Source organism: Carex rostrata, chromosome 9 (genome assembly GCF_964058835.1).
Source record: "Carex rostrata chromosome 9, lpCarRost1.2, whole genome shotgun sequence".
Lineage (NCBI taxonomy): Eukaryota > Viridiplantae > Streptophyta > Magnoliopsida > Poales > Cyperaceae > Carex > Carex rostrata.
This window is the reverse complement of record NC_135926.1, coordinates 9,383,344-9,405,993: the sequence shown is the minus strand read 5'-3', so window position 1 is coordinate 9,405,993 and position 22,650 is coordinate 9,383,344. Positions and strand designations below refer to the sequence as shown.

The window sequence follows — 22,650 nt, the reverse complement described above, 5'->3', positions numbered from 1 at the left end:
GTACAACTGCAAAGCACATTGCTGATAGTGCTGCATATGAGTCCTGGAAAAAGAAGAACTCCGTTGCTCGTATTACGTTGCTGAGCAGTATGGATAATGATGTGATGCGTGAGTTTAGGCAACATGAGATTGCAAAAGAGATGTGGCTTGCTTTGAAGCAGAAGTTTGGTGGAACTTCTGTTACAAAACTGAGACAACTCACCATCAAGTTTGACACTTACAAGAAGCGTCCTAATCATAGCATGCGGCAACATCTGAGGGAGATGTCAAATATGATTAGTGAATTGAAGGACGCTGGCCATGTTTTGACTGAAGAGCAACAACTTCAAGCAGTGATTCGTTCACTTCCTCATACTTGGGAACACATGAAGGTGAATCTGACCTACAATGAGAGTATTAAAACTCTCAACGATGCAGCCAGGCATCTGGAACTTGAGGAAGATCGTATTGAGGCATCCAAGCCTCAAGAAACTGAATCTGCTGTGCATTTGGCTGGTTCAAGCTCTCATGGAGGGCAAGGCCAGAAGCGTAAGTCAAATTATGGTCAGAAGGGCAAACAAGAGAAAAAGCATAAGGGGCAAGATCGTGGCAAGGGAAAGGCTTCTCAGAATTTTAAGAAGCATAATAAGGCCAAGATCAAGTGTTTCAATTGTGGCAAGAAGGGTCACTATGCTCGTGAATGCAAAGAGCCCCGCAAGGTACAAATTATAGAAAAACTTTCATATTTTTCATATGTTTCCAGTTCTGTTTTTATTGCTGATTCTCATCCTTTGTGGACTGTAGACTCAGGGGCAACAGACCATGTAGTCAAAGACCGTGATTTGTTTGTGGATTTTCGTCGAATTCCGCAAGGTTCAAAATGGCTTTATGTAGGAAACAACTCTCGTGTACCAGTCAAGGGTATAGGCACATGCAAGTTGGATATGCGTGATGGTCGAACCCTCCTCTTACATGATGTTCTCTTTGCACCTGACATTCGACGAAATCTTGTATCTGTAGTAGTTCTTCTTAGATTTGGATTTACTTTGAACATGTGTGATACTAGTATTAAGTTGTATCTGGATGATGTGTGTTATGGTTATGGATATGTATCGAATGGTTTTATTATTCTGGATGTTATTAATGTGATGACTTCTTATAATACCCATTTTTCTTTATTTACATCATATGCTGATGAAAATGTTGATGTGAATGTATGGCACATGAGATTAGGCCATATTGGACAGCAACGAATGGATAGATTAGCCAAGGAAGGCATGTTAGGCCAAATTGAAAGGGTTAGTCTACCAACATGTGAAAATTGTTTAAAAGGAAAAATGGCAAGAAAACCATTTGGAACAGGAACCAGGTCTGAATTTCCATTGCAATTAATTCATTCTGACATTTGTGGACCAATGAATGTGAGGGCACGACATGGAGGTAGATACTTTATCACCTTCATTGATGATTATACGCGATATGGCCACGTCTATTTGATATCTCATAAATCTGACGCTCTTGCTTGTTTCACGAAATTTATAACTTTATGTGAAAATCAATTAGACAGAAAGGTTAAGGCCTTAAGAACGGATCGCGGTCGCGAATATTTGTCTGATGAGTTCAAACAAATGTGCGAAGAAAAAGGAATACTAAGGCAACTAACCATGCCATATACTCCACAGCAAAACGGAGTGGCTGAAAGGAGAAATCGGACTCTTTTGGAAATGGTTAGGTCAATGATGGCTCAAGCAAATCTGCCAATTAATTTTTGGGATGATGCATTATTGACTGCTGCCTATATTCTAAATCGTGTACCTTCTAAATCTGTTTCTTCAACTCCTTACGAACTTTGGACTAATAGAAAACCAGATCTTAGTAATCTGAGACCTTGGGGATGCGCTGCCTTTGTTCATGATTCGTCTCATCAACATGGTAAATTGGGTCCAAGAGGTAAAAAGAGTATATTTATACGATACTCTGAACATTCCAAAGGTTATGTGTTCATTGGTGAACAATCCAGTGGGAGTGTAACAGAATTTGAGTCCCGAGATGTCATTTTCTTAGAAAATGAATTTCCAAGAAAGGGTGAGATAGGTCAGGAATTTTCTCTCTATGAAGTAGAGGAGGAGCAAGATGATTTGATTGTTGCAAATCGTTTGGTGCATATTCCTGAACCTCCAACAGTATCTCATCCAAGTGGGAGCAAGTCTGTAGATGATGCTGAGCCAAGTTCAGCACAATCACAAATTAGGCATAGCAATCGTGCTAGAGTCCCTAAACGTCATTTTCCAATCGAAAATGAATCTTACATGATTGTCATGCAAGATGAAGAAGAGCCAAGAAATATTCGAGAGGCTCTCACTTGTCCTGCTAAAGAGAAATGGATGAAAGCAATGGAAGAAGAAATGGAGTCAATGAGATCAAATAGTGTTTGGGAATTAGTTGATCTCCCTGAAGGACGCAAGGCAATTGGGAACAAATGGGTTCTCAAGATTAAACGTCTAGCTGACGGCTCAATTGAGAGGTATAAGGCACGTCTTGTTGCTAAGGGGTATACACAGCAAGAAGGGATAGACTACGAAGAGACTTTCTCTCCTGTTGTAAGATTTACTTCCATACGGTTGATACTAGCTATCGTTGCCAGTTTAGATTTGGAATTGCATCAGATGGATGTTAAAACTGCATTTCTAAATGGCAATCTGGAAGAAGAAATATATATGGAACAACCTGTCGGTTTTGTTGCCGAAGGACAAGAGCACAAAGTGTGCAAATTGTTGAGATCCATTTATGGTCTCAAGCAATCTTCCAGACAATGGTACATTCGGTTTCATCAAGCAATCATATCATTTGATTTCGAAATGATTGATGAAGACCATTGTGTGTATGTCAAAAGATCCAAAGACAAATTTGTGATTCTATCACTTTATGTGGATGACATACTGTTGGCTAGTAACAATAAAGAGTATGTACAAATCATTAAAGAATGGTTATCCTCCAATTTTGATATGAAGGATATGGGTGAAGCAGCATACATTCTTGGAGTGAAGATTGAAAGAGATCGTTCCAAGAAGATGTTAGCTCTATCACAAGAGCATTACATCAAGAAAGTACTTGAAAAGTTTCATATGCAAGACTGTAAACCCATTGATACTCCTATAGCAAAAGGCGAAGGTCTTAGTTTAAGAATGTGTCCAAAGACTCCAGATGAAAAAGCACAAATGGAAAAAGTTCCTTACTCAAGTGCTGTTGGCAGCCTCATGTATGCTATGATGTGTACTAGGCCAGATATCAGTTTCGCCGTTGGGATGGTGAGTAGATATCAAGCCAATCCAGGACAGTCCCATTGGAAAGCAGTAAAAAGAATACTTAGATATCTGAAAGGTACTGCGGATTATTCATTGTGTTTTCAAGGAGAAAATCTGCAACTCATGGGTTACGCAGATGCTGATTGGGGAGGAGATTTAGATGAAAGAAAATCTACCTCAGGCTATGTTTTCTTACTTAGTAATGGAGCTATCTCTTGGAGTAGTAAGAAACAGAGTTGCATATCCTTATCCACAATGGAAGCTGAATTTGTAGCATTTTCAGCAGCAGTACAAGAAGCAGTTTGGCTTAAAAGATTTTTGAATCACTTGGGTTTTGGTGAGAATGAAACTAACTCAGTGTTGGTATACAGCGATAGCCAAGCAGCAATCGCTTATACAAAAGATCCCAAGTATCACTCAAAGACCAAACACATTGATACTAAGTATAACTTCGTTAGAGACATGGTGGCGAGAAAGCAAGTTTGCATGCACTACATATCTACACACAAAATGGTGGCAGATCCTTTTACAAAGGCAATACCTAGAGATGTGTTTATTGGCCATGTGAAATCTCTAGGGTTACGTAGATTGTAGTTATATATATATTTTGATTGAACAGTATATATTATGTATATTTGTATTTGTGGGATAAATGCAATGAATGCTATTTACTTATACATTTATGTTATAATTGTTACAAATTATTTAATACCAATATATTTAGCATAACACATGAGATATAAAATGAAAGGTATGTCAGACAGTTGATTGGCCTTCTCACACAGGCAATCACTTCTATGTCTTGGTAGGACATAGAAATAAGATTGATTTTAAGCTAGACATGATACAAAATGTGAGAGCAAGTGCTTAAAATATACATCGCCTTGATAAAGAATCAAGATGAGGTCATATGAATATATTATTATGACCGAAGGTGAAATACCCACTATTCACCTTAACTGTCTTATGCCAAGTGGGAGTCCTGTTAGTGAATTTATATGATAAGTAGAGTTGTGGACTCAAGTTAGATATTATGTATATCTGAACTATCACTTGTACGGTATTGGATTTTAAATTAGACATACGCTCCATAAGAAATGGAGAATAATACCGTAACATATGTTTCATACCATATGTGCAATTGACCAACAGGGTAACAGAAGATATGATCTCTTCTTCTTTGTTGTGTGAGACCCGCGAGATAAAAAGGATCTCATAGTACTCTTCGATTTTTTACTAAATACTTGAAGTTTCTTTTCAATTAGTTATTTTGGAATGTTACCAATGATCATGTATGATGCGATCTAGTGGAACATATCTGAATAGCAAATTGATTTGGAATTAAGAGATTCTAGATAAAAGAAAAAGATCATTTGAGTGTTACATTAGGTTATATTCATTGGTGCACCAATTATGTTTATGTAACATAATTGTGAATATATAAGTATGGTTGTATCAATAAATAAAAGAGATCCTGTAATACTTAAAAATGTAATTTAATGATCTGGGGTACTGCATATTTGCTCTACTTAGATGTTGTTATACATACCTAACAGTTGGATAACAACATAGACTCTCAAATTAAGATATGCTGGTCACGGCCTATTTCCTTGTATGAATTTTAACAGAGATTAGAGATTACGTTCTCTTAGTTTATAGCGGGTATCCCATTTTGTGCGAGTGGGAGATGTTGGATTTAATTAATGGTACGCCCGTTATGGGAAACCCAAATTCAATATCCGACCCGTTATGAAAAGATGCCAACCCTTTATGAATAGGTGCATTGGTTTTATATAAACCATTCATATCACTCTCTCTAATAATAATCAGAAAAACGTGTGAATAGTAACAGCCAAAATTAGAGAGAAAAGATAGAGAGCACCAAGAAGTATTCTGTTAAACATTGAAGGTTTTAGGTTGTGGAAAACGCAGGGCTTCCGGCTTCGGCTTGTGATTCCTTGCAGAACCAGTGATACTGCTACGCTCGCAAGATCCGCTTCCGCACGAAGATTAACGGAGTTATTTGTAAGTTTTGTCCGTTGATTAACAATATGTATTGTAAATAATTTTTTTTATTAGGTTATAATGACAGGAATGTAGTGGCACAACAGGTAAGGAGAGCTCTGATATTAAGAACTGGTATGATACTTTACTCTTTCTTTCTCAACTTCTGCATGTGATTTACTCTCAAGATTATTTGTAGAATGCGGTGCATCTAGACAATAAAATAAGCAAGGTTGCCAAGGGCTATTATCAAAATTTGCAAGCAAATTTATTTCTACCTTGGTCATTCTAAACTAAAGCAAAGGCATTTTATGTTTTATGCTCAATTTATTCAGATCAAATACAAAGAAATTAAGGGTTATAAAGCTATTATAGTTTTTGCACTTGGGCATGTGCCCAGCCTTGTCTTTATATAGATCTGCTCCTGTTTGCAGAAGTCTAATAAAAATTTGAAAATGACACAAAACTTTTTAGAGATTTGTCCTGCCTCATTTGACACTGAAAAACTTTTGAGGATTTGGACCTAGGAAAAATGGATGAGTAAAGCTATTTTAAGAATTGAGTTTGACTTTGAAATTTTATTATTTTTACAATATAATTTTGACTTGATATGTTACCTGATGCAGAGTTATGACCCCGGTCTTGCATCCTATGTCGCCGGCCAAAGTGACCATACTTTGAGATGGAAGGTAGTGTCAAATTAAAACAAATCTTTTCACTTCTAATCTTTAATACATATTATATAGAGATAAATCAATATACATGTTCTTCTCATTTTTGCATTTTGATATGTACAGAATGTGAAGTGGCTTCAGACTATCACCTCATTTGCCAATTTTTGGTCAAAGAGGGAGCAAAACTTTGTTGAGTGTTCCTGGAGACACCTCATTTTGATGTCCTGCTTCAGACTAACTGGTGAAGAGAGCAAGTGTTCCTGGTTTGGGTTTAGTGAGAACAATAAAGCAAGAGAAAAGAGAGAGCAAGTACACAGTACCCATAGAAACAGTTGAACATATTTGTTAATTGTAAATGGGATAATTTTTTGTATATGTTTACTTATGTTATGTCTTTCTCAATGTAAACTGATACTTCCAATTTTGTTTACAGTTTTTGACATGATTATCTGCTTGCTTATGTAATTCTTTCAGTCTGTTGTATCTACCAAGATGCACCATTTTCACTCCATATGTAAACTAATAGTTACATAATATATATTGTTTTCATTATGTTTATCTCAATCGTTGCAGCCAAAGCAAAGTGAGACTCGTCCCTAGTATAACCTTATAGTGAACATAAATTTTCTTTTCTTTCTTGCATACTAATTTTCCTATATTTTCCTTCATAAGTCGGGATTTTAGCAACTTATATAGGAGTAATAAATAAAATTTAGCGACAGGTGACATTTGATGATTTAATCATTGTTTAATCACTACTTAAGAATAAGGTATAATCTTTAAAAAAAAAGGTTCAATAGCAAGTTTAATTTATATTTTTCAAAAACTTGTTGTATACTTTCTACAAATCCACTAAATAGTTTTTGGAGCTCTATAGTTGTGCTTCCTTAAAACGCACATTCGCGCATAATACCCTCACAAAACTCTAGCCTTGACCACACATCCACAATGGATAAGAGACGGAAACTAATGATTTATCACCCTATTTGCAACTACAAATAATAGTGGCGCATTGTTTAAAAAAAAAGAATTTTTTTCTTTTTTTTGTCTCTCTTTTGAGGCATTTAAGCATGAACAATTAATGTGACGTATGATTCAAAGTGTAATAGAACACTAAATTGTAATGTACATGTTTACAAATTATCATGCTCAATAACTTGAGCTGCTCTCCATTCTTCTTCAGGGTTGAGAACAACAGGTACCATCATCGAGGCAGGGCCGGTACAGATAAAATAATCCTCGCCGTTGTTTCTTTTTGCGAAAGAGCCAGGGCTACCCAAATATATGTCCTCGAATCCCATTCTAATTATCCTGAAATTTAGTTTGCTTCCCTGCAAAATAACATTTAGTCCTTATTAATTATGTAAATTTCTTATAATTTGGCTTTGATAAATGATTGGCATAAATTGAATTGTGGATTAAATCAGTGTCCAAGAATCAAGGGTTTCTGCAGAATCCAATTTAATTTGACATCTTCAAGTATGAATTCATTTCAAAGGAAGATAATCAAATAATTGAATATTATATCTCCTTTTTTTTTTCTTTGGTATGTTTCAATATGTCTCATTTACTGATAAACTTACGTGCTTATCAATGGTGGTGTAATTTGAGGGTGGAGTGCGACGCATGCGCTTTGATCTCTCAGGAGGAGGAACTGCATATACCCTGCTCAGTTTATTCTTCAAAAAAGTATATTGGTTGTCCTCCACAGTCCAGACACCCGCCTTGGGGGCATCCGGTTTAGATGAACCGAACCAACCAGAAGGTTCGTCATCTGGTTTCATTGCCTCGACTGGAGATAGAATGCCAAAACTGGAGTCAAGAGGGGGATGTGCACAATAGGAGCATCCTATCAGACCATCTATGGCTGTGCCGTCCCGTTTATCCATCTTGATGTGACTTAGAATGGCACTTGTTAGTTCAATTGGTTTTGGCCCGGTGTTGTTCACTATGACAGCAGTTGCTAGGCTCAGAGGGTAAAGGGAGATGACATAGGTGACCTCCAACGTACCGTTTCCATTTGTGCAGCCTAGTTCGATCTACATAATGGTTCAAAAATAAGGGATTTGCTGAAATTGTAGGTAATTGAGAGCAAATGATATTCTCTTTTTCCACTTAAAATTCTACCAACACTCCTCATCCTATATCAAAACTTCATTAATTGACAATTTTATTTTACTTAAATTGTTCTGTTTTTTTCTACATTGACGAAGGATCGGGAAACTGGAATACGTGATTATAAATGGGTCACATACCTAATCACCTATTGGCATAATTTTACAAAAAAAAAAAAAAGCGGGAATTGAGTATACTATATTTTCATTGAAAAAATTGTATGAAAAATCAGTTATGACAAATACCTGAACTGAAATAATAAAACAAAAAAGGTGTCTAGTACCTGGACTGCATCGAAGGAATCAGAGTCAGTGTCTTTGACAACCCACTCTGACAGATACCAAGGTGAACTGTTGTTTGTTGTTTTTGACAAATCGTTTAAAATCAAACCAATTCCTCCTTTCACAGAGCTAGGATCCTCGACTGCTTGGATAGTACGAAGCACCTCCTTGCATCCATCATCTTTCCAGAAAACCTTGGGTTTGTAAGACGTGATCAATGCATCGGATAAGCGTAAATTTACCGAACTACCATTCCTAACAGATAACTCGACAGACGGGATGCCATTGGATTCTATGAACTTGATGCCCTTGCGGCCAAAGGTCTCTTCGAGTGATTGGAGAGAGGAAGTAGGAGATTGGGCAGGGACAGCGGTGGCATTGGTGGAGATAGAGTATGAGGTAGCACGAATGAGTGGTAGAGGGAGGAGGGGTTTAGGATTGGAGAGATGAGCAGAGAGGAGAGAGGCCATGGATGGTTTCTCCCTTGGTTGGAGAAGTCACAGGGGCCTCATGTCTTCTGGGCTTGGGATAGATAGATAAATTGACCTTGTGTATTTTGTCTGATTTGGCTTCCTGAAATGATATTTATGTGGGGTCCGGTTGTCATAGACTATTTTGTGATTGCATTGTGAAGGATTATGGGGTCCCCTTGTCATTCACCGCTTGCACTCAACGGATAGTGTTGACTGTTGACCACCCACTGACTGGTGAAACTTTTCTTATTAATTTAGAACAAAATAGTCCTGGCTTATAAAAGAAACCGTTTCCTAATCTTTTCCCAGTCCCCCAAAAATAATGAAGCCATTTTCATTCAGACAAGACTTCCTCGCGAAACATGCCTCAAGATAACGGGCTGTTCTAAAACCAACTTCCCTGTAATGTACTTGGGTATGCCATTGACGATAAAGCAACCCGATAAGCAAGCATTCATGCCATTACTGGATAAGTTACAACTTAATTACAGGGTTGGCAAACAAAATTGTTATCTAGGGGAGGGAGGCTCCAATTAATGCAATCAGTCCTTTCAGCAATCCCAATTTACTACATGTCATGTTTCAAGCTTCCTAGCTGGGTTATAAAACAGATTGACAAGATCCGGAGAGATTTCCTATGGAGACGGACTAATGGGTCGGGCAGTAATAAGGGAACGCCGCTAATAGGTTGGAATGTAGTCATTATGCCGAAGAAGATGGGTGGCATGGGAATTACCAACATTGAATTACAAAATGAGGCACTTCTTCTGAGATGGTGGTGGCGACTATATGAAGGAGATGATTCTCTTTGGCCGATTGTTTGTCGGAAGCTTTATGCCAAACCATCGGAAGACGGGGGTCCTGCTGCATGGATTAAGAAAGGTTCCTTCTTTTGGACAGCACTAGCCACAATTAAACACATCTTCCATTGGTGCACATCCTGGGTAATCGGTAATGGCAACAGGATCAACTTCCGGTGATTCCTGGGCAGAACAACAATTCTGAGGCAATCGGATCCGATACCCAATAACCCGGTGCTTTCCTTGAGGGAAGCTCAACATGTACTGATGGAGGTGGCCCCCACTTGCATTGTAACCTTTACTGAGGGGAATAGAATCAGATGGAATTGGGGTACAACGGGAACTTATCAAAATCAGTGTACAAAATCATGGCTGAAGGTGGGGAAGTAATTATGCAGAATTTCAAGGTCTGGACTGCAAAAGTACCACCTTCGGTCAGGATTTTTGGGTATCTGATGATGAAGCAGAAGTTACTGACAAGAGATGTGCTAAGAAGAATGAACTGCGAGCGGCAATGTGTGATGTGCTCGATTAATTCGGATGAAACAGCGGTACACTTACTGTTTCAGTGCAGTTATGCAAAGAGAGTTTGGTGGTTTGTAGAGTCTAACTTGGGTTTTAGGCTGCTGGCATCAGGAGTGGTACAGAGGAGGGTACCGGTACCAACTGTTCAACATATATGGGAAGTATCTCGGCTTGCTAGAGATAGTACAGTCAGTTCACATAGTTGGATGGCATGCTTCCTATGTGCGGTATGGTGGATTCGGAGGCAGAAAAACAACATATTTTTAGAGAGTAAACGGTACCGCCAGAGGTGCTGGGTTGGAAGGTGCTCCAGGAGGGGGCACAATGGCTGAAATTCTGCATGAACTGTGTTATGTTTATGTTTGTAATTTGACAGCCACTGTCAAAACTTAAAATAAATAAAAAATTAGATGGGACCGACATTAAAGATTATCAATTATCTCGTTACTAAATTCATGTGATTAGGTATCTTGTTCTACTGTAATTTGCCAACGTCCCAATTACCTGAGAGTAAAGCAAGATTGATAACTGACAATAATGATCATGAAGTCACTTCTACATAGACATGGTATGGAAAGATTTTTTTAACCGACATCAATTGATAACATAATTCAATCAATTAGTATTCACACATAAAATAAACAATAAGTAAATAAAATAGAAAGCCAAAATGTTATGAAGCATCTCAAGAATGAAATCATCATACGAATCACCTATTTCAGATAAATTGCATCTTCGGAACACAATGAATTATTTACTCGAAGAGCCAGAGTTTATTGTCTTACAAGCCATTGTACTTTTAATCATGTACAGTAAACTAGACACAGAGACGTACTGACAAACAAATAGAACAAACCATACGCAGCTGATGCCGGACAAGAATAGACAAACCATCAAAATCACTATAAAGGTAAAAAGAAAGCTTAGGGGTCACAATTCACAAGCAAAAGAATTTAGAAGAGGAAGGGACATGCACACAAAATTGAAGAACAAAGAAAAAAACTATTATATCTCCAGAGGTTAAAAGAAGTCTAAGAAGAAGCAAGCATGCGCTTGACAATAGAGGCCATGTACTTTCCCTGATGCTCAGCAAGAGATAGCTCTGTCTCACTTGCTTGCCTGGAACCGTCTCCTGCGTAAACTCCGGCACCATAGGGACTGCCTCCTTTCACCTCATCCATGTTGAACATACCAGCCCCAAATGTGTACCCAATTGGTACAAATAGCATACCATGATGAGCCAGCTGGGTGATTGCTGTCCATCTACATTTAAAAATTTTGGAGTACATGCAGGATCAGCACCAACAGTAGCCATAATTTTGTGTATCATAGCAAAGACAGAATTATCAAAAAGAAGGGTCTTTAAATATTCTCAATTAATATTTCCTGAATTCCTTTTCTTTTCTTCACCTTGAAGAAATAAATTTATATCCAGGCAACAATCTTTATTTATATTTTAAATCTGCAATCCTGTGAAATTTCTTATATTGAACTATTGAAACAAAAGAAAATGCAGGGGGTTACTATTTCATAAAGTATCACCTTTTTTTTTTTTGAGGGGAAAAGCCCGTAGGCGTCATAAAGTATCACCTAAATGTTGTAATGTTGATATTTCTTTACCAAATAGTTTCGCAAGGTATCACAGGACAAATAAATATGATTTTATTGGATAATTAAAAACAAAAAGAAGTGCCCTTTAATAAAACCAATAATTCAATACACAATTTTTCATGTTTTTATTTTTAACCAAATAATGTTTAATAATATCATCTCTAATGGTACATCTAAATTGGAAGGATGTTGTGTCTTTGCTTTACATTATTATTTCCCTATCAATGCTTAATTGCTTATAGTGCTTATAGTGGACAGGTCACTTAATCAATCATTGAAGGCATTTCTTATCACCAAAAAGTCTTGCATCACATTGAAATAAGGACTTATTTAACTTAAATGGGTCATTATCCTGATATCTAATATAAGGACAATCTGAAGCAACTACCCCCAAAAATTACACCTACCCAACTTCACAAGCACAGTCTATTCTGCATCAGTAATTTTCAACTTAGTAAACATTCAAATCCCAATAGCATACAAATATGTTTTTTAAGAAATAAGAAGTAAAAGAACTTACGCAGTGGTCTCTTGACCTCCTCCTTGCGTACCAGTGCTGACAAAAAAGCCAGCAGGCTTACCAGCAAGCTTCTGCTCCTTCCAGAGTCCACCCGTTGAATCAAAAAAAGCCTTCATTTGAGCTGCCATTGTACCATATCTTGTAGGAAAACCAAAGAGTACCCCATCTGCCTTCTCGAGCTCATCTGCTGTTATAATCTGTCAAACTCCATGTTGTAAAGCCGCATTCAATTTTCAATTATAGTGAAAATATGCTACATTATACGATAATAAAAAAAAAAATGTATAGTAGTGCCAGTTTATCAAGGATAATCATTCTGGTCTGATACCAGTAAACACAAAAACTATACATGTAACTTCGTTCATAACAAGTATGTAACTGTAAGGAGGCTTATTTTAGTCTCTAATATGTAAATCCTTCACGTTATTATTTTCCAGTACACACCATATTCTAATTTGCGAACCTGTTTCACTCAATTTTTCACTGATTCATATAAACTTAGGATCATTTGGCACAGAAAAGAATTCAAATAATAATAAGAGCGATCTATGACCATTAAATGGATAAATTAACAGATGAAAACTAGCATTACCGGGTATGATTCATCCTTAGGAGGGGCGTGCATTTTACCAAGCACCTCCTGCGAAAGTGTCTCAGCAACACGGTACAAAACAGCCTCCACACCGTCGATCCCATCCACACCTTTCTTCATCCTCTTGGCCAGAGACTCCACATGACCGTACATGGAGTAGAAAACAATAAACACCTTCAGACTGCCATCGGACAGTTTTTCCACCACGACAGTCGAATCAGCAACATCAACAGTCTCTTTAGAGGTAACTGTGGTCTCACGTGACCCCGAAGGTGCGGCAGTGGTGTTTCCAGTGACCACGCCCTCTTTCTGCTTCTTGCTTGGCGCGCATCCCCCTCCTTTTCCCATTTGCGCTCTTCGTGCGTAGCTCAAGGCTCGAATTCAATCGAATTTGAAGAATGGAAGGGAATTTCAAGAGCGGATCTGGTTCTTGATCAGGACTAAGAAAAGAGAAATAATGAAGAAGATAAGCATATCATCGAGAATATTAATTAGCAATTACCATAAAGGGCAAAGGTTCAATTGAATTTAGGGGCCCGGGCGTACTTACCCCCCTTTCTTTTCTTGTTCCTGCTCCTTTCCAGCTTTCCTTTCCTTTTTTGAAAGAGAGAACCGAGAAGGAAAGAGAGAGGAGAGAAGAGTCAGGAGCCAAGACTCGAGATGCAATTCTGATCTGTACACATATACATGTCAAGCGAGAGAAGATATGGGGAAGAGCAAGCAAGGAGCAGGCTTCGCTGGCACGATGGAAAGAAGGAATTTATAAGGTTTGACCGACACATTGTGGACCGACAACTGTGTATGCGAGAGGGATCAGCTGCGGCGCTTGCGCTTATTGGGAGGGTTGGTGGAGCTGACGTCACACTTGAGCCGCATGTCCTCAGAGGCTCAGAATAAGTCTAGATCCGATCCCTGTGACAGTTACTAACAACAACTTGTGTGGTCAACTACTGACATTAATGGGACCAATATGTATTATACTCATTTTTTATGTAAACTAATTATAAGGATTATTTGTATTAATTTTTCTATAATCATTATTATTTTATTTAAGGAATTCAGTGTTGTAAATAACGGTATGCGGTTGTCAGACGGACAGGTACCGCTAAGCAATTAATTGAGAATGATCAGGAATAATAGGTCATAATCGGGAATAATCGGCCAATTAGTCAGAAAAAAATCCATGACAATTTGGTCACCGCTAACGACTAATCGACCAATTAATCGGAAACAAACGTTTTTTATAACACTGAAGGAATCAGTATTTTAGTAACTAAGTGCCATGTCACACGATGTGTCTATAGCTGCTCTAGACATTCTCAATCCCAGATAATGTTTTGGGAATTTGGATCGTTGAAGTTAATTGTAGAAAATAGCCTGGATGTTAAAGAAAAAAAAATAGTGAAGCCAGTTAAAGAAATCGATCAAAGATTTAAAAATTCAATCCATTTGACTTTCTACATTGAAAAAAAGAAATACACGAGTGAGAGAAAAAATTTATTTTTAAAAAATATATTAAATAATATAAAAAAAATGAGTACCTGGGATTTTATATGACCTAGAATGCGCCAAATTAGTAATTTGAATTCAAACTTTAGAACCGAGTTAGTGGTCCTACTCAAAAGTTTCTTCTTCTTTTTTTCAAACAACACACAAAGCCGCACGGTAATTCTTCACCTTGAATCCAAAAGAAATAACAGTTTTGAATGAGAGAAGGTAAAGTGGAAAGATACCATACCGTGACTTTGCGAGAAGGTAAAGTGGAAAGATTGTACCATACCGTGACTTTGATTGCATTGCACGTATCGTGGTCAAGTCATTTTTTAACATATTGCGTTATGTTTATATTGTGATTAAAATAATAAGAGATTAAGAGATGGTCATGAACTCATGATACACAGAGGATTACATTATGTGAGTCACGGCGTAACTAAGTTATGACGTGATCAATTACATTAGCCACATTAGTCACAAATGAACATATTTAACTAAATTTTTCGTAATTTAAATTTATTTATTACAAAATAAATAAAAAATGCAGAATGAATCTTAGAAAAAATTTAAATGAAGAATTAATGTTTAAAAAATTGATGTTAATTATTTTATACTGAACAAGTGTTGAAAAAGATGTGATGTGCGTGTGTGTTCTGTGTTATGTTTCGTGATGTGTCGGTATCATTTTTATTAAGAATAGTCATGGCACGTAATGATATGTGTGTTATATCGTGCTGTATTGTAGCTGTTCTTTTTCATGCTGAGTCAATTAGGGGTGTTTATTGGATCCGATTTAGTCGATTTTGAATCAAACAAAATTAGTTTGGACCAGATGGTTCATTTTTTTTTATTTAATGGTTCGGTTCAGTTTGTTTTTTAAAATCGGTTTGAAAATTTTCAAAACCGAAATAATCGAATCGACCAAATTTTTATATATGATGAATTTGGTCCGAACTATTCCGGTTTATTTCTTAGTACCCGATGTATTTCTTCAATAGCTTTAAACACTTCGGTATATTTCTTAATATCCCGTTTTATTTCTTAATACCTCGGTTTATTGCTTAATATACGGTTCATTATAAATAAATTGTTTTAGATAAACAAATTAATATATTTCTATTTGAACCGAACAAACTGAAATAAAACTTTAATTTGGTTTGGTTCGGTTTTATTTTTGAAACCAAATTATGAACCAATGAACACCCCTAGAGTCAACTCTAGCAGTCTAGCGTACCATGTTTTCCACTCCAAGAGGGGAATTCGTATCCTCTGCATTAACTCAAAAGGTAATCTTTTAATACATCTGGACCATCCGATAAGTTTTAAGATTTATGTAAATTAAATCCACACTAATATTGAAAACCCCTTATGTTTTAGCCATAAACCGGATAGACTTCGTTTACAATCGAACGGCCAATATCTATTAACTCAAAAGATGCTCTTTTGAGTTAATGCAGACTATGTGGTCATGTGGACTCCCAAGAGGGAGGAGCAGAGAAAATGAAATGGATAGATAGAATTTGATGTGGCCAACGTTTGGATCCGGAGCACTCGGCTTCAAAGTTTTGAATCCCAGCCACTAACTCGGTTTCTTCTTGATCATTGAAAATCCCACGCAATCAATCTATTTCCTATATTATTTAATAATAATTTCTAAGAAAAAACAAACTCTCCTCCGATCAGCTCTATATGGCATGATTGACGAAGAAAGAGAAACAAAAAAAAATTATTTTAATCATGGAAGTAATGTTTGTTAGCATGGGTCATGGACTAGCTAATTTTGTATGAAATTTTTTAAATGCCAACAAAATGTATTATATGAAATAGTGGCAACTTAAATTTTAGAAAAACATTAAAATGAAGTTATAACTTTAAATTCAAACTAAAAAGATCTATGTTAAAAATAATTATATTACTAAAAAATCGGACTGTAAAAAAAAAAAGATATATCGAAAATGTATTATAATATCAAAGATGAACTCATTTTTGTCTTGTGTTCCTTGATGGGCTCCAATTAAATAACATAGATTGTTGAAGAGTTACATAGATCAGCGATATAGACTTATTAGTCTTGGAGAAATGGGAGGTAGCATATTGGCTAGAAAAATATCCTAAAGTTGTTATATTCAAAGGTCGAGAGTTCGATTCCCCCTCATGAATCTTAGTAGCCACTACCAAATTTTCAAAAAAAAAAAAAAATAGACCCATTACAATATTAGAAGTAACTGCAAACTTTCATCAAATGGTGGTACAAGTGTGTCACGGTTTACTGACCGTCCTATCAACATCAAACACTGTACTCATTTAATTTTTTTAGAAAAAAAAACTTTATATAATTGAACCATCCCATTTCAATAGAGACAAGAAAAAATGTCATGTCGACACAGAGCACATCATTTTTTTGAATAAAAGTGGCATTGCCACCAGTTTCATTAGAAACTAAGCAAGTTTACAAAATAGCCCTTAGACAATGTTACTACATACAAAATCAATCAAAATGAATCACTTTAGATGAGAGCATCTAAGTGATATCTAAACAACACAGCACATCATGCAGGGGCGAAGGTAAGAATAACTAACGATGTCAATTGACTCCCATTCATTTTAATTTTTTTTTGTATTTTTATATGATTTTGTATATAATTTAGAGTAAAATATCACGTTACGGTAAAATTGACCCCCATTCTATACACGAAAATTTTATATGATTGACCTCCATATATTTTTAACCCCATAGTTCGAAAGTGTGGCTCCATCCCGGACATCATGGTTCTGTCACAATAGGATTGTGTCATGACTCACGTATTTCATGTCATGTTTTTTTTTTTACATATTGTGATTATTTTTTGAGAAAAAATAAAATGGCATGACATGCAGTGGCGGAACTAGTAATGATTGGTAGGGGGGCCTAACTAGAGATGGATCGCTCAATCGCGTGTCCTCGTCACCTCGTTGTGGAGCCCAGTCGCCAGAGTGCCATCGGGGGGGCCAGGAACCCAGTCGCCAGAGTGTCATCGGGGGGGCCAGAGTGCCATCGCGGAGCCTAGTCGCCCAGTGTCATTTGTATATTTTTCTGGGCTGGGGGGGGGGGGGGGGGGGGGAGCAGGACCTAGGTCTTGGTTCCCCCCTGACGACATGTAAATGAGACACGATATGACATGCAACATTTTCTCTAAATTTTTTAATAAACTAATTTAGTTCACGGACAAAAATAATTAAACATGATTAAATATGATCAACTGTGACAGACGTTATTAAATGTAACCGGTCACAACATATAACATTCATGTTGTAATTACATTTCATCATTTTAAATGACACTTAAAAATTTAATTTGATCACAATACAACATCAAATCTAACCAAAATTACGATATATTAATTACAAAACCATATAAATTTATTTCACTAGTGATTTGAGATCAAAATTGTGCTATATCCACGTTATAGCCTATGTAAACCCAACATCACCCCCCTCCCTGCTTGAATTCACATCCCCTAATGTTACTTGACCGAGTACAATTGAAACGGACGGTTCAGAATCCTCCTTTTAACTTGGCACGAACCTCAAAGCACAAATAATACTGCCCTTGCACCATCTCAAATAGGCACTGACTGAAAATAAATCTGGGCCGTCCGTTTCAATTGTGTTGAATCAGGTACCTGAGAAGATACGGATTTGAGCAGGCTGTTAAAAGAGGAATTCGCATCCTCTGAGATATCTCATATTTTACGTGACTTTTTGGAAAATCCCAACCGTTGCAATACGTTCTGCACAAATCTCAAAGCTCAAATAATAGTGCCCCCTACGTCACCCACGAATAGACACCGGACATGTCGGTCACGCAAAAAATGAGATATCTCAGATGATACGCACTTGTTAAGGACGTGTTCGGATTTTACTGTTCACATGGAAAAAAAAAATTCACTCAGACTGAATTTTTTTTTTCTCACGTGAACGATAAAATTTAGTTCAAAAATTTTGCAATCCTATTCCTATTCCTATTCCCGTCCGTCTGCCGAACACGTCCTAATAAAAGAGTTGGGAGTCTAGCGGGTCCCTCTTGATCAATTATTGCAATTCTCGAAATTTCAGTGTAAAAGAATATGATCGCTGCCAATAATATAGTACGGCAAGGCAATACATAATGAATGGGGATGATGGAATTCACGTACTTTTACGATGATTCTTTAAGCGAATCATTATCACTAAGACACTAACTAGTTCACACGTCTCATTCTCAGTTTCTCACAAAACAACATTCTTTGGTGTTTATTGTACTATATTTCTTCTATATCGATCCAAGAGCACAGTCATCATTGTAATGGAATAAATATGTCTAGACATCTCCGGACTCCGGGTCCGGAGCATGATGCTTCGACTCTGACATTATTGGTCAACTCAGCAGTTCTTTGCAGATTTCTTGAAGATACTGGTAAAGGCATTGTAAGCATGGAAATAACACTGAGAGCAACCTCGAATAAAAATAAAAATAAAAAACTCTGTACTATCAGGGCGTGTTCTGCCAGATCACTATTCACGTGGGAAAAAAAAAATTCAGTTGAACTGAATTTTTTTTTTCCCACAGGAACAGTGTTTTTCAGTTCAAATCCCGTGCCCGCACCCATTCCCATTTGTCGGCCGAACACGCCCTCAATCTCTTCTTTTTTCTTAATAAAAACATTCAATTTAAAATTAATTAATACTTCATAAAAATAATTGAGTTTTAAACTTCTTAATCATGTCCTGTCAGTATGTCACATTTAATTAATGCTAACCATTCAATAGCTTCTCTTTTCTTATTTATATTTAATTAAGATGAATAAATACGATAATATTTCTGAAAAAAATTACATTCAGCAAATAAAATAAATTAAAGAAACTGAAATATTAAAACTATGTATATAATAGATAACAACACAATTAGTTGTGTAAGCATCTCTCCAGAGTAATGCAAAAGAGTTGTATTATTTTAAAAAATTACATCACACCGTATAGGCACAACAAACACACGCAAAATGAAGAGAAAAATAATAATAATACGTGAATCTTTCGATCAAGATAAATAAAAGAGTGAGAATCTTTCGATCATTTAATAGTGTGTTTGATGTGCTTAAGATGTTATGAAACTTTTAAAGTGATACAACCTATTTATATTATTATGTAAAGATTCTCACGTAACTAATTATATTATTCTTCACTATACATATTTTTATATGTTTTTAAATAATATTTATATATTTTCAAATTTTCAAATTTTCTACATGCAAAGCAAAACCATTTAGATAGAAATTTTCTCATTTTAAAATTCAATGTTTTCGAAAATGGTCCTACTATTTTGAGTGAGTGTATGACAATCAACTGATGTTTTTTCTCTAAAAAAAATAATGGTGTAAGAGAAAGCCTGACATTTAAGTAGCATATAATGGAGATTTTCAAATCACTCTGATAAACGAATTTGATTTCATTGTTCAAGTTTAACAAAAGGCGACAACTTGGGGTTCTTTCAATTTCATGATCACTTAAAGATAAACATAGAGTGGATCTAGAATTTCTTTCATGATAGAACAAGGAATTTTTTTTAGAAACCATAAGAAATTTTATTATAGGCACAACAAGAAATTTTGGACTCAGCAGGGTAGAGTTAAGTTATTTTCTGAGTAGAGCAAATACCCAATAGTATTTACTGAGAAGTTTATTTTCAAAATTTAGAGTAAGACAATTGTCCTACTCTAATTACATGTGGGTTCGCCACTGATGTGTCTTATGTGTAGTGTTTTCATAATTGAAAAATGTGCAAGAAAAAGATCAGTTTTCTTGTTTTTCTTGCACACTTAATTTATTGTTATTGTAAATATATTTCTAAATAAAATAAAAGGAATTTTGAATACAATAACAAGAAATTAGATGATATCTTATAGCACATTTGTCTAAATTGCTAAAAGAATTATTAGCACCGTATAAATTCTAAATGGGTTACAATAATTTCTGTTAAAAAGTTCTAAATGTATCATACGAAAAGCACCACTGAAAACTCATCATGCATCTCTTTTATGTTTGAGTTCATCAATTGGACATGAGATAATTTAAGTAAGAAGCCAAACTTATGATTATAAAAATACACTATTTGAAGTTCAAAAGTTACAAGTAATTTATAAGAATAGCTACATATTGATAGCTTCTCAATTGTAAATAATATTCTTCAAAACATCATTTTTGGGTTCTTTTATTTAAAAAACAATAGTCATATGAAGTTAATAAAAACTATCATAAAATTTTAATTATGGAGGTTGTGCGGCTAAGATATCTGAGGAAATAAAAATTTGTTTGTGCAGTTGGTTGAGGAAGAATGATCTTTTATACATTGTACAAAAAGTTTTTTGAATAAAAATAGAGGGTCAAAGTCTCTATTTTATTTCATTAAACTGTTACAAGAGACTTGTAACCGAACACATAAACACAATTCAAGAGTGTTGAGTTGTTAAAAGAAACGAAAGGTAAAGAAAGAAAAATCTAAATGAAAGAGAGAACAAAATTGTAAAATAAAAATGTAAGTAAACTACTAACGCTCCTCCGTTTGATGGGAATTCGAAACTTTACTCACAAAAAATAAATTAATTGAAACATTATTGTTTGATGGGAATTCGAATTTTACTCAGAACATCAAATTATTCAGCGTTTCCAATTTAGAGGCTTTCAAAGAAAATAATGGCTCCTTCTTTTTTTCTTTTCTTTATATACAAAAAAAGTATAGAGATTGAATTCTCAAAATTTGAGTTGACACAGATAACAAGGTAACAAAAAAAATAAGATTTGTCTTTCATTATTAACCAATTTGCCTGGCACAGATAATAAGATTTTTTTTTTTTTTTTTGGTTTATGTAATTAATAAAATTTATGTAAAAAAAAAAAAAAAACAGAGAAGTGGGGGGGGGGGGGGGGGGGGCGGAGCGCTGTTCTATTTGGAGGTCTCTAGACTGGAGTCGTATGGTCAATTGGCGGCATCTAGTCTTTGGACCCGATAAACGATTTGGCAGCTTGGATAAAATTTAAATTCCTCATAATTTAGGTTGTTTTGATTTATTTATTTTTATTATGATATAAATAAAAATTTCGAGAGGTATAAAAATATGAATTTCTAAACTGCTATAACAGTTTCAGAAATGTACGTTAATTGGTTCAATTTACTCGCATATAAAGCTTAGTTTGTCTGGTCATGTTTCAGTGTAAAATAACTAGAAAAATTACATGGGAAAACTAATTTTATATCTACAAAAATTTGTTTTATATACGAGAGTAAAAGTTTTGTTATTGTAAAATTATTTACCGAATTAAGTATCTAATATTAGATCCATTTTCCTTTTTCAATATAAGTTGTTAACATATTATTATGAAGGAATTATTTCCTAAAGCATTAAGTACCACTTTTATGTTATGATATCAAAAATTATTAAATTGACTTATCAACAAACGTATAAAATATTAAAATATAATTTTTGCCGGGTGGTCATTATTTTATTCTTTTAAAAAAGTACTCATATGAGAGCAAACTTTTGCTCTTTTCTCCCAAGCGACAAAGAGGAAAAAAAAAACCCTGGTCGCCGTCATCGTTCTCTTTCAATCTTCTACACCTCTTCATTTCGTCTCTTTCACCTCCGATATAGTGATACATTTCCCTCTCTCTCGTCTTTATCTCTTTAAACGGAGAGAAGAATGAGGAAGAGGGAGGGAACCAAGCGGAGCTTATTGGAGCCGAGAGCGTGGTAATTTGACTCGTTATAATTCCATTTTTTATTATCAATGAAATTGTTAGTAGACATTTAAAGCCATTAATCTTTAAAAAAATATATATATAAAATTTGCCATGTGTTAGAACTTAGAAATACATAGAAAAATAACGCAACCAAATTTCTAGACATTATAGAGAGAGTTATAAGCACATGGATGTGTGTACGGGTTTTACACCAAAAATAAATAAATAAGTACATAGATGCAACCGCTGCTCTAAGTGCTTAAAAAACGCACCAGTTGGCTCGCAAATAAAGCTCAACTGGCTGTGTGTGTAAAATAGCAAGAAAAATTACATTATAAAATTAATTTTATATTTACATGAATTTGTTTTATATGCTAGGATAAAAATTTGTTATTGTAAATATATATATATATATATAGAGTGTGTGTGACTAATATACTTTCGGTGGATTCAGATCAGCTGAAATCCTATATGCATGAACAGTAACTTTGAAATTCCTGAAATTTCAAATCCAACCGTTGAAC

At 35.5% G+C, this 22,650-nt stretch overlaps 3 protein-coding genes across 6 annotated transcripts; 1 reads left to right on the top strand and 2 right to left on the bottom strand.

Annotated features, from left to right (window-relative positions):
- Positions 1 to 6,977: 6,977 nt before the first annotated feature.
- PNSB2 (NDH-dependent cyclic electron flow 1) lies at positions 6,978 to 8,944 on the bottom strand. Its single transcript, XM_078307935.1, has 3 exons — positions 8,361 to 8,944; positions 7,546 to 8,001; positions 6,978 to 7,293 (listed from the first exon to the last, which is right to left on the bottom strand). Exons 1-3 carry the CDS (start codon positions 8,826 to 8,828, stop codon positions 7,096 to 7,098), a joined length of 1,122 nt encoding a protein of 373 aa, XP_078164061.1. The 5' UTR covers positions 8,829 to 8,944; the 3' UTR covers positions 6,978 to 7,095.
- A 1,007-nt stretch (positions 8,945 to 9,951) lies between these two features.
- Positions 9,952 to 10,488, top strand: LOC144559942 (uncharacterized). The gene has a single exon (XM_078309109.1). The coding sequence runs from the start codon at positions 9,952 to 9,954 to the stop codon at positions 10,486 to 10,488; it is 537 nt and encodes a 178-aa protein (XP_078165235.1).
- A 400-nt stretch (positions 10,489 to 10,888) lies between these two features.
- Positions 10,889 to 13,650, bottom strand: LOC144559025 (NAD(P)H dehydrogenase (quinone) FQR1-like). 4 transcript variants are annotated; one of them, XM_078307932.1, is made up of 4 exons: positions 13,430 to 13,650; positions 12,880 to 13,308; positions 12,288 to 12,484; positions 10,889 to 11,419 (listed from the first exon to the last, which is right to left on the bottom strand). In XM_078307932.1, exons 2-4 carry the CDS (start codon positions 13,225 to 13,227, stop codon positions 11,188 to 11,190), a joined length of 777 nt encoding a protein of 258 aa, XP_078164058.1. In that variant the 5' UTR covers positions 13,228 to 13,308; positions 13,430 to 13,650; the 3' UTR covers positions 10,889 to 11,187. The 4 variants fall into 4 exon arrangements, with proteins under 4 accessions (XP_078164058.1, XP_078164060.1, XP_078164059.1 ...); XM_078307934.1 differs by having other exon boundaries at positions 12,880 to 13,302; positions 13,430 to 13,607; XM_078307933.1 differs by having other exon boundaries at positions 12,880 to 13,302; positions 13,426 to 13,605.
- Between the last annotated feature and the right edge of the window lie 9,000 nt (positions 13,651 to 22,650).